This window comes from Falco peregrinus, chromosome 3 (genome assembly GCF_023634155.1).
Source record: "Falco peregrinus isolate bFalPer1 chromosome 3, bFalPer1.pri, whole genome shotgun sequence".
NCBI classification, from domain to species: domain Eukaryota; kingdom Metazoa; phylum Chordata; class Aves; order Falconiformes; family Falconidae; genus Falco; species Falco peregrinus.
This window is the reverse complement of record NC_073723.1, coordinates 23,900,144-23,913,408: the sequence shown is the minus strand read 5'-3', so window position 1 is coordinate 23,913,408 and position 13,265 is coordinate 23,900,144. Positions and strand designations below refer to the sequence as shown.

The 13,265-nt window shown below is 33.9% G+C and overlaps 1 protein-coding gene across 3 annotated transcripts in view; it reads right to left on the bottom strand.

Moving 5' to 3' along the window:
* The window catches only part of CSMD3 (CUB and Sushi multiple domains 3), a 725,287-nt gene that overhangs the window by 122,511 nt on the left and 589,511 nt on the right, over nucleotides 1–13,265 (bottom strand). For all 3 annotated transcript variants that reach the window (XM_055800728.1, XM_055800729.1, XM_027777765.2), the window contains 4 exons: nucleotides 13,047–13,250; nucleotides 10,187–10,311; nucleotides 6,131–6,227; nucleotides 5,095–5,199 (listed from right to left, as the gene is read on the bottom strand). In XM_055800728.1, coding sequence (XP_055656703.1) covers nucleotides 5,095–5,199; nucleotides 6,131–6,227; nucleotides 10,187–10,311; nucleotides 13,047–13,250 — 531 coding nt within the window. The remainder of the gene's footprint in view (nucleotides 1–5,094; nucleotides 5,200–6,130; nucleotides 6,228–10,186; nucleotides 10,312–13,046; nucleotides 13,251–13,265) is intronic.

Here is a 13,265-nt window from a genome sequence, read left to right as displayed (position 1 = left end):
CTGCTGAGAACAGTAATGAGAGGAAAATATTTATTTATTTTTATTATTATTTTTTTTACTGCAGATAATCTGTTAACGGGAACCAGAAAAAATTGATTTCAGATCCACAGACTGAGCAGTTGTAATCATTACTTTTGGTCACTGTTAACTTTGTGATTTTTTTTTAATTATTTTATATTTTGTTATTAAGTAATGTACAAAATTTAGCAACAAAATATTTTCCATGATATTCAATAGTGGCTTGCATCACTTTGCATGGAAAGGAATGTTGCTGCTTTGAAAAACTGATTTATTTCAGGGCTTTCCTCTGCAGGTTCACAGAAAAGGATGTAATGTTTCTTCATTTATGACAATAAAAGTTTTGTATATACTGATGATATACTTACTGATCCCATACATATTTGCCATGTACAAAATGATACAAGCAAGTATTTTGCAACCTATTTCTATATAACAGATGATTTTTATATTTCAAATTCTTATTTTCTTTTTGAAAACTACAAACTAAAAAACCACCAAAGAATTTATTTTGCAAAGGTGCTGACGGGCTTAGAACCACTTTTTACATTTCAGAGACCTACACTGTGATCCACTCTACTGACAAAGTACAAATGCAAAAGAACAGCAGTACTTGGCTTACACAGATGAGTGCTTATAATCTATTTTGAACAGTTAGTTAGTAGTTTTCAGTTTCCAGCTACTGAACCTTCAGCTTCAATACTCAACCTAACTATGTGAATTCTCAGGCCATGCAAAGTGAAATGAGTTCATTTAAATGCAGGTATCTTAACAGCTCAAACCAGATCACAGGTCTTCATCCTATTGTGTTCCCACTTCAACCAATAAAATAATGCTTGAAAAAAAAATACAGTTTGAATGTCTACAATGTCTTTCAAAAAACTGAAACATAACAGGGTTTGATGTCTTCCCAGTTGACTAGTTCAGAACTTGTGTCTATAGAATGTCATGAGAGTTTTTCAGATAAAATCATAAATGTATTCATAAACCACACTCTGGTTTTTATTGACTCATTTGTGGTGCACCATACTACTATCTCTGTACAATGTCTTAGATTTTTAACTTCATTGCATTAGAAAGAGATTTTAACATAGACATTAACTGAAAACGTGCTTTCAGTATCTTCTAATTTTTAGATAAAAAGAACTGTATATAAAGAAAAATAAACTATTTTATGTTGTCTCACCCTCTCCAACAGCTCCTAAGGCTCTAAATAAAAAAAAACAGCCAATGAAATTTTGGATAATGCACTCTGGGACTACACAAGTCTTAATGTAATAGGTCTTTTTATTTAATGAAGTTATTACTGTAATTTTATGGAAATGTTTTAGTATTTATGATGTTAGAATTACACACTTTAAATATTTCTAGGGATTACATTTTGGAATGAAAATTAGTGTATCATTTTTTACTTATTTTAAATATATATTGAATGTTACAGAAATCATGTATGAGGCAATTTGACAACCTCAACTAATTTCAAAGAATATTAGCACTACATATACAGCCTAAAAATCACCTAGCTAGCAAAACTTTAGTAAGAGAAAATGAGGACTAAATTAAGATTCATTGTGGCATAAAACATACAAACTTTACGTAAGTGTTTTACAGACCATTCTGTGGTGTTCTTTGCTGATGTACATCAGTTGATGCAGCGTATGTTCAATGCAATATATTTTCATATTTAAGGTATCCATTAGAATACATAAACTGCATGTCATTATTACAGTGAGAATTTAAGGATTCAACAAACAAGTCAAAATATGCTAAAAAAGGATTATTGATAAAACCACTATTCCATTTTGCAATATGAATACTTATTTCCTTTTGATAAATAATCATTTACTTAGACTCAAAAAATTCTTCAACAAATAAAGTTCCTTTTGTTTTGTTTATTTTTGTATTAAAAAATGCATTTGTATTTCCTAGCAGTTCAAAAGATGAGCCAGACTGGACAGTGTGAAAAACGTATTAATAAAGGATGAAAAGAGATATTGGAAATGAAACAGAATCAAACCTTAGAAAAAGCTGTTGTTGAAATGAAAAAGTAATCATTTCGGCAACAGGGGTGCACTTCCCCTCAGAACTGTGTCTCCTAGAATACATGAAATAAAATTGGAAGATACACCACATATTGAACAAAAAATGTTTATGGCTAACTCACTTGAAAACTGCTTAATATAAATATTTAACTCTGATGTGCTTTTCAAAGACTGACTTTAATTTAGCCGGCTTCTCATTATGACCTCTGTCAGTATAGGCTCCAGTGAAATAAAATAGATGTATGAAACACTAACATTAAACTGTGGCCATTACTTTCCATTTACTGACTATATCTAAAAGCATTATCACAACTTTTCGAGCAGGAAATGTTGTCTGAGAGTCAGAGATGACCAGGACAGCTAAAGAAGAGTGAATTCTGTTCTGATCAATGCACTTCTGGAGAATTTTCAGTAGAAATACAGCAGTATCATGAGCTCTGGAATCCTGACAAAAATTCTTCTCCCTCCATGGCAGAAAACTGTGAGACAAAGACCCAAAAGATACACAAGATACAGTTTCTGCTGTCTTCCTTTCTAACAATGATGAGAAAGTATTGTCCATTAGCTTAACCTCCTGTTTCAAATTCATGATTCAAACCAATGCAGAATTTTCCATAGTCTTTTCTTGGAAAAAAAAAAAAAAAAAAAAAGCTACAGATTAGAGGGGGAAAAAAAAAGTCACAAAACTTTGCTCTAATCCTCAGGCAATATAGACTATGTCTTTCTTAGTGAGTGGTGGGGAGTGATGGTCATGGATGGTATGGACTGAAACAGCTGGTGCCTAGAACTCAAAATACACACTAAGTGCTCATGGTATATTCATATTCTTATTCTTCTTATTATTATTATTACTGTTGTTATTATCATCATCATCATCTTTTTTCTGTCCTGTTAGACTATCTTCACCTGAACCTTCAAATTTAACTTTTTTTCTGATTCTATTCCCCATCCCACTGCAGGCATGGAGTGAATGAGCAGCTGTGTGATAGTTAGCTGCCGGCCAGGGTTAAACGACAACAGTCCATATGATGTTTAAATCACATATTTCTGCCACCTGTACATGAAAAGTTAATTAATCATTAATCTTGTAAACCAGCATATTTCACTGTGCTACTGGTTAATTAGGCATCTACTGAGGAACATCAATATTATTTCCTGAATCACAAATTTTCAGCATATATGGCTTTATACACTCACTGAAAATCTAATGCATTTGTATAGATTTACACATGCACCCTTGTAAAAATCTATACACACATACATAGACACTGTTTTTGTCATGGACCAATACTTTAAATGATATACTGTGAATTCTTTCCTTACTGGTGAAAGTTGTATACTGGCAGTATATTATACATTTCATTTATTTGGACACATAGGAATACACAGATGCATTTTCACTTTCACTGGATTCAGTCTCATTTTACTTTGTTTTCATAATTTCCTGTACTTTTTTCCCCTCTGAAGCTGTAAACAGCTGAGAGTGTCTGCATTTCAAGGAAATGGCAGGATAATTCTAACCTATAATTAATGTTTAGTTATAGACAAGCGATCAGGCAGCAATTTTGCAAAGCTGTGTTCTCCCACCGGCTAATCAGACAACCAGAGCATGGGATTTGCATACTGTGAGACTGACAAGAAATAACATCATACAATTATGTAGATCAGACACCAGAATCAGTACGAGAAGAGGGAACTGCACAGCTGGGAAAAAAAGGAAAAAAAACCAACAAAAACAAACACAAAAATCCTGCATCAAAATATTAGTGATTGCCAGAATTCCTGTCAGTCAGCTAAGGCAATCTCATTCAGACAGACAGTATGTTTATAATTATAGCCTTTTCTGCTGGTGAGGTACTCTGCATTAATAAAAACATTTGAAATAATTCTGCTGTGTTCTCACCAACCTGTGAGCATTGGTCAGTTAAGAAGCACAGCTGTTATTTTAAGTTCATTCATTCTCTCAGTACCGCCGAGTGTGACTTATTTGTGTGTCCTACATGTGTATATATATAGAATACATGCTATACAGTACATATTGCAATGGGCATAACTGGCAGATTTTGGCAGGGGGTTGTGGGGTGTGGTGCTGCAGGGGGGGTGCATCTGTAAGAAGAGACCAGGGGCTGTGCCAGACACTGTGCCAGCTCCAACTGCTCCACTGCAGGACACAGCTGCACCGACTGCAGGACTTTGTGGTGCCTCTGAACCAATCAGATGTGCTTGAGAGAACATATTTAAGAAAAAGCAGTCAGCACCAAGAAAAGGAACAGCAAGGCCAGAGCAGGAGGAGAGAGACGACCTCACTGAAGGAAGATGGAGAGAACATGACTGAGCAGAGGCTGCAGCTGAAGCAGCTGGCTGAGCAGGGGCTGGAGCCTGTGTACACCCCAGCAGGCGCTGAGGTGGGACCCTAAAGGGGACCATAGGGAACAGCCCACTGACCCAACCTGCTGCACTGCCCTTACCTCACCAAAGGGAGAGAGTGTGGTGCTTGGTGAAAACAGGAAAGTGTGTGTGTGTGCAGAAGTGTCTGGTGGGAAGCAGGGGAGTTTTTCCTAAGGCTTTCATTTTTATTATGTTTCTTCTATACCAGAATCAGCAGTTAATTGTTAATTGGCAAATAAGTTAAATTGAAATCCCCAAAATCAGTATCCTGGCTTTGCCTGTAACAGTTACATAAATATGTTGTATCTTGGGTCTAGGATCATCAAATGAGAATATCTGCATTCTGTCCTTGCTGCTGTATGTTCAGAAAAACTATTCAGAGAGCAAAACCAAATTAAAGGTAAAAGCACACACACACACCCCCGCCAACCCCTCCCCCCCCCCCCCCCCCTTCAAGCTTACAGAACAGGTTTCAGCCCTGTTCTTGCTCATTTGGAATTAAATAGGATTTTACTCATGACTTTGAGGTAATGGCATGTAGCTCATTATATGCAATAGGACTGATTATTCCTCTTTCATATACTTTAGTTACAACTGACGTCTGGAACCAGCAGCACTCTTCAGTAACTGAACCTTTCTGAATTACCTGTATATTCAAGATGAAATCCAGCAGCTGAAACACTGATATCAGACTGAAAATTTAGGTACAGATTATTTGATGTGCTGTTGAGAAGTGGAGGTATGGTTGTCCCTGAAAAGAGAAATAAAAATATTATTGAAATGCACCGAAACTGAACTAAATACATACATCAATGTGCTTGTATATAAAAAGGGAGAAAGGGAAAGGGAGGAATGGGGGGAGAGAATGAGAGGGGGAGAGAGAAGTCACATAACCAATTCCACCATATTTTGTCATCATGGATGCTATTGAATATCTGTCCCTATAAAAGTTTTATTACATTTTCAGTACACCACAATATCAGAGATGTGAACTGCAGGTACTCAGGGAAGCAAGGTCTGATATAAATTTGTATTACATGCCTTTATCTACAAAAATAAGAATTATTCACTAGGGTTTTCATAAAAGCAAGAGCAAATTGTGTAACTGGAATAATTTTAAATATAACAGTTAAATATATGAAGCATCCCTGAACATATTCTGTAGGGCTATTCTTAGAAATGTGATTGAGTCTTTATTTGTTTTTCAGCACAAGACAAGACAACAATCTTATTGCCTGTGATCATATTCCATACACATGAATTAAGTAGAATAAAGGAAAATAACAAAACAAAACAAAAAAAAAAGGCAAATAGAACTGCATTGTTTATCTAAAATAAGGATAAAGAATACATCCTTTAGTCATGTACAGTTTCAAGAGGCATCTCTTTTAGAGGTGTGTATTTCTGGACCCTGCTATAAGAGTGGGCAAACAATGAGATTAATATATATCTAGTTTGGGAGCCCCTGAATGTTATTTCATTTCTAGCATTTTCAAATATTCAGCTTTATGAAGTCTATTAAGAGAAAACTGATTAAAACTGATAAAGAATACTACCTGTTGTTAATTATAGGAGAAACAAGCACACACACACACACTCTCACACACAAACTAGAAAGAGTTCTGTGTTTACAATAAAGAGTTGACTCTGTGCAACACTTAATGTAAAATTTTCTCAGTCACCTGAATAACTTCCAAGCCTTGGAGCATTGTTGTCAGCACCATCATAAAAGTCTAAGGAATCCCAGTTGTGTTCTGTGGCAAAACTCACCACTTGCACCTATGAAGAAAAATGTGAGGGAAAGAACATAAACTTCTTCCTGTCTGTATTCAAGCACAAAGACGACTGTAAATTGTAGCCTTTGTTGCTTTCAATCATGGAGAGTTGTGCCTTTCTCTCATTGTCATAGAGAACAGAAAATCATCATTATGAGAATAAAATTGCATTGCAAATTATTTTTTTTTAATTTAATTGTCAATTCAGACTACTAAATCTTGTGACCCTTAGTGACAACTACATATCACCTCTGACAAGAGTCACAGAACTGTGAAAATCACCTGAGTATAGAATATGATTCCCTTGTTTGGAGGGCATAGAGAGGAAGACAAAAACATGGTATCGTCAATTACTGCAGTTTCTTTGTGATTCTCTGGTTTATCCAGGGCTAAACCCACTCCCACAGTGATGTACACTGCTTCATCTCTCTTGCCATGTTCAGTTCTGCCTCCATGCAAGAGCAACCTCCTGTTTGGTTGCCTTCATCATTGACTCATCTCTTGAAGAGGAGCAGTCACTAGCATGCTACAAGCAAAAAGCTTCATTCATTCCAGAGGTGACAACATCCTTCCACTCACAGAGATGCAAAGTGGTAAGCAGATAAACTGCAACAGGGAGGATATATCTGTTCTCACCTAGTGAAAATACACCCGCTGTAGTAGAGAAATACCAGGTTCCTGTTCCCACTTTGGAGGGGAGAGGGTCTGGCCATTTTTTGTTTAATGAAAAGCATTGCAAGGGTGGCAAAAGCACAGATGAAACCCCAATCACCCTCAAAAAGGGGTACCTTAGCCACTAGGTTAGGGAATTATGCTTCTTTTACTGTTCTTCTGTCTCAGTTATTCTTCCTTTTATTTCTTCCAAAATGGAATAGCTTCAACAGAAGAAATAAGCATCGGTTCTAGTACAACTAGGTAATGAAGTTACTCTTCTAGGTGAAATATGTCACTTGCCCCTTCTTCTAGGTAAAAGGAATATTCAGTTTGGTCACTTATTTCTTGGATGGGGCATTACTGTACTTTTTTGTAGGAACTGGTTAGATGTTACAGCTGAAGGATGATATTTCTTCTAAAAAAATGAAGCCACAGAGAGGCTTTGACTGTTACTGTGTTTTAGATACTTGGAGGAGGTCCCCTGGATCTGTTCTCTCAGAAAACTTTAAGGCTTGGCTGTTCATTTGTTGGTTTTTATGGGATTTAGGTGAAACTTTATGGGTGTTGTCTCTGTCAGGAATATTTCTTAAGATATATAGAATTGGAAATGTAGGCACCTAGGAAATCTTCAGAACAAATATCAAATTATCTAATTTTTTTAACGCGTTTTCAGGGCCAGATTGATGCTGACTACAGTTTTTGTATTCATCATAAACCACTTAATTTAAAACATCTATTTTAGTACAAATGTTGCCCTAACCACCCCATGTAGTTAATAAACAGACAGACATACTTTCAGAGCTAGACGCTATATTAGATGTTTTGAATTATCTACTCCAGGTGCCTTTCTGCCCTAACTTCATAAGGAACTATGGCAGATTAATTTCCTGATATAAGGTATTCAAGTTACATGCCTAAAGGCAGACTTTTGGTGCACACTTCATATTTACCTAAATCTACCTTTAAATGTCTGCTTTTTGATGTGATACGAAACAGCTCAGCATTTGCATCTGATCACAGTGTTTCAACAAATTCAAAAACATAATCATACACATTGATAGTTATTATGCCTGAATAGTCTAAATTTCCACCTACATGTTTCACAGAGGAATATGCATTGGTGACACATTATTTTCATCTCCTTTAAGCTGGGGAAGTGTCTTTGTTACTTTGAGGGTATATATATATTGGTTAGAAAAAATGTCCAGATATTTTATGCATTTAAATAAGCACAAAAACATTAGCTGTCATGGATATCTTCAATATCTGCATTTGCTTGCATTCCCAGGTTGGACGAAATCAGTCACCCAAGCTTTCAAATGTTGCCTTAAGTAGCTGATTTTCACAGTAATAATTACATTTTTATATACACATATTCAGGTTTTTTCTTTGAAAAAAAAACCCAACCCAAAACAGATCTGATGCTATTTTTTATATCATTAATGGATTTAAAGCTAAATAAGTTATGAAAAATAATGCAGTAAAAATGGTATAATGATTTCTGATGTATACTCCATCTTACTGACCCCGTGTCAGCTGTGTTCAGTTTACTATATCAAGGACTTTATCTTGCTCAGACCTAGCCCTGAATATCAGACAGGATTCAAAGGATCAAGCATGAACATCACACTTTGTGACTGTCCTGCTTCAGTGGCAATATTAAATGTTCTACAAATCTGATTACAATCACACAGGTATGTCCATGAAACTGTTCTGTTGTCATTACTTTTATACAAGTATAAATGAATAACTTATTCAGTAACTGATAATAGAAAGGGATTGTATTCACTAGCTCATCAAAAAAGTTCAGAACTAGAAAAAAGCAAACAGTAAATATAACTTTTTATTATGACTCTAGAGCAAAAGAATATCATACAGATTAGACACCTAACTTCAAATCAAAGTTAGTAATTTAATCACCTAATGCAGTCTGTGATAAGAGATAAACAGCCCAAAAAGCAACAGTGACTGCCTCTTAGGATACCAATTAATGTTTAATTTAAATGCTCTGAACTATCCTCCTAGTGTTTAACTTACGTTACTGATTGTATAAGAAATACACAGAACAAAGTATCCTAACTTAGTCAACTGTTTAAATCAAGAAGTGTTCCTCAAAATCAATCTCAAAACTGCCTTAGGTAAATAAATACTATTGTTAATAGGCATTGGTTGTTTTGAAAATTGAACTCACAGATGTCATCATGTATGGACTTGGGTTGTATTTGTGATGATTTCTATGTTCTTCCATAAAGTTTTTACATTTTTCTCTAAGTATTTTTAGTTATTTAAAATAAAAAGATAGATTTTTCTGAATGCCTATTATGCCACAAAGTATGAGCTCATACTATTTTTTGAACTTTTCTTGACTCAGTAGACTTTATTATCCTAAAAGCTCTGTGATGTAATTTATTAAAAAGCTTTAATAAACTGTCCACAATGGTTTTCCTGGTTTTCATTATTAAATCTATACCTACAGAAACTGAGCTCTTTATTCATTTTCTACAGTAGTTCTATTTTGAACTAAAAGTAGACAGAGAAAACTTGCTACCATGACTTCTTTATATGCATTTTGCTGAAATTTGAACAGATGATGTTTAAAGGTCCTAATTTATTAAACTCAACTGCCTTTCCAATAATCAGATTTCTGTCAGTCTCTTTAGTGAACTCTGAAGAGTGAGATATACATGACTTAGCTTAATGGATACTTTTCTGCTATGTGTTCTATGAAGTTCTTAATCTAAATTTTAATAAATGACAATTGTGACAATATTTTAAAGGGCCAATTCCCATCTCATATTGAAACATACCAAAGCATCTTTACATCACAATGAACTTCCATAACGATAGAGTAAGTAACTTACAAAGTTATACATATATAAACATATAAACTTACAAAGTAAGTATATATGTTTCTAGGAAAACATATATAATTTGTTTATGGAACAACCCACTTAATTTCACTTTGCTAGAGATGATTTATCCATTTTGGGAAAGAAAAAAAAAATCACAGAAAAGTCTCACTATTTCATCTGGCTTATAAGGAGTCACTGACCTGCTGAAATAACACATTTTAAATTATTGGTGATTTTCTTCTAATTAAAAAGTTAGAAGTGTATCTTAAGATATTTGTAAATCTTTTAACTTTTAACAACTGTGTGAATAAAAAGATGTGCAATAAATTCCATCGTCAGAATCAGTAGTGATATAGAAAAATGTATGAATAAATGATCTTTTCATGCTCTTGGAAAAACATCTCAGGAAAAACAGTTTAAAACATGATGAGAATAGGCAAATAGTAAGTATTCTCACTTGAATCCCAGCTCCCTCTGGTACTGTGATCTTCCACACGCAATTCAGATTGTTGTCATAAGGCTCAGGGTAACCAGGAGACAAAATGGTCCCTTTGCGCTTGGTTAAAATTCCACCACAGGGCACTGAAAGGAAATGCATAAGGCAAAAAAAACAACTTATGATGCTTTAGAAGTGAGAAAAGTTATTATAAAAGTTTATACAAGGTTCAGTATACCATGGATGAAGAAATTTAAATTTATGCTATCTTAAATAATTTATATTTGCTTCAGGAAAATAAAATTTGTATCTCTAAACCCTTCTTTTAAATGACCAAAGAAGAATAAAGGAAAATTAGAATTATCTCAGTTTTCTACCTGGCAGAATCATGCTCATATTCCCTTTACTTTTTTGACCTTTAACAAAGTGAAATCCACTCTATTGTCTCTTAATAATCTTACAAAAATAAAGCATTATTTTTAGGTGTTAAGAATGAATTTTGAACAGTTATGTATTGTATTAGTATAAAAGACAGAAACATGTCTTAAAAAAGATACATTCTTTCTTAATATTGCTACTTTGTTGTCTTAATAATTAATAGCACCAATGTCAACTCTGACTGTTTTCTGCTTGTGTGAGTTATCACATAACAGACTATAGATCTATCACATTAGTAAAGAAATTGCTAAATGCCTGCAAGACTGCACTGATCATATCCATGCCCATGGATTAATGTGTTATGCATGACATAGGACAGAGGCATTCAGTACCATCAAGTTTCTCTTCTGAATGTTCATCTTGAATTTATCTCGTCTAGATCATTAGATGCTCTAACCGGGACAAAGAATATTACAGCTTAATCTAGATACAGATATTCTGTTGGTATTTAAGAAGTCGAAGGAAAAGATGGATGAGATGGTTTATCAAAACCATTAAAAGCTAATGTATCACTTATGTGCAACACTGCTAAGTTCTGAATGGATTTCATTAGGTACAAATATGAGGATTTAGAAAAAAGGTAGAACTTATCTTAATAATGAATACTGTAGCCACATTTTGTGTGGCATATAACTGATAGAATCTGTTGGGAACTACATCGATAAACTAAAGGTCAGTGTCACTTGAAGTTTTTAAATAATTACTGATAAGAGGATGAACAGACAGAATGATTGATGTCTACCATCTGTAAGTAAATATTCAAGCATTCACTAAAGTTAAGGTAATTTAATATTTATTAATTTTATTATTATTAATGTCTACCACTTCAATTATTAAATTGATTTAGATTAATGTAATTTTCACCTTGTATATATTTTACCACATTTACTGGCACAGTGTTTTTCACACATAGGGTGGCCTGTAACCCTTTGTCAGTTCAACTCGCCTAGAGACAGATAGCTTTCTCTTCCACAGACTAAATCATGTATTAACGTATCAGTAATAAATTGTGATCAATGGTCAAAATAATTATTTAAATATTCTGTTAAATTGTTATATCTGAAAAACAAGGAAATACATTTCAAGGGGGTAAAAAGTACAGTTCTACTGATTAAACTGCAATCATTGAGAATAAATGAAATATAGCTATATACTTTGGCTTCTTATTGATACATAATTCCTATGCCTTAAATAAACATTATTTGTGTATAATAGCCAGTTAATAATATTTTATTAAAATTACCTCGGTGGTACTTAGTCTTGGTCTCTATCAGGATTCTAGTATTTTGGAGAAAATCCTTTATTTTACTGAAAAACACTCAGACTCTACCATGCATTATCAGCTGATTAGCATGGAAGAATAAAAATCAGCCAGTGAAAAAATATTCTCTATTTTCCTTTCCTCCATTCATCTAAAACTCTGTTTATGTACTTCTTAATGCTGCAGTCAATATCATAATGTGTTTTCTGCAATGGGTTATGATACTTTTTATAAAAAATCTGTTTTCTGTCAAGAAAAGTACAGTAACTTTAACTCATATTGACTGTTTTGGTTGAAAATTAAGCTCTTCAGATGTCTTCATACTCAAAATGAATAGTTTTCAATCTATTCAATTTGAAAAAAATATGTATAATATGGTCAGTACTGCAACAGATGTTACAGATGGAAAAGTTTAATGAAGTTGCAAAAACATCTGTCCAAATGATGACCAATCTAAATTCATTTATAAACAACTATTTTTTTCTATATAAAAACCAAGCCAAACTCTAATTAATTAAACTTAATATGTAAATGTGCCATATTTGCCCTTGACATAAGCCTATGGTAAAATGTACCATTAGAATTTTCTGTCTTTATTGCAGGGCTTTTTAGCACATTTACCAGATTTTTAATTGGTACAAACCAGCATTATCAATGTCATTGGATGCACAATGATATCAAAATTAAATTTTGGTAATCTTGTATGATTAGAAGTGGAGAAAATGTATTTTCTGATCAGAAAAATTACTGCTTTTTTCTGTAATGAAATATTAGCATTAACTACTTCTGATTTTTAATATAGTAGTGTTCTTTCTAATAGCTTGCAATATTTTGTTAGAGATCTGCAAAGCAAAAGCATCTTAGTCTTGTAAGCGGTCAGGGCACAAACTGGTATTTCTGAGTCTTGATTAAAGGACAGCCAGGGACTGTCACTGATGTTAAGGTAAAATAAACTGGCATATAATTTATAGCAGCAGAGTATGTTCATGAAATTCATTAAATATCACAGCAAGGTTAGAATAGAAAAAGGAGTAAAATCTTAACCTTGAATGAAGAAGAAAGTGAATAAAAGTAAAGAAGAATAAAATACCATACAGACGACAAAGAAGGAACACATTCAGCTAGAGAATGGTCTACACTTTAGGCAGGAATTAGTCCTTTTAAAAAGCCTTAAGAACTCACCAACACATGTAGGGAGTGAATCATTCCACTGTGCCAATGCATTTGGTACTGTATCACACCTAATTGCTGTTGACCCATGGAGGATATAGCCTGGATTGCACTCAAAAAGAACCAATGACCCAACTGCAAATTCATTTCCAATCCTTTTTCCAAATCTCGGTTCAGGCACAGAGCTACACTGTGTTGCACTTGTTCTTGGAACAGCTGCAAATGTACAAA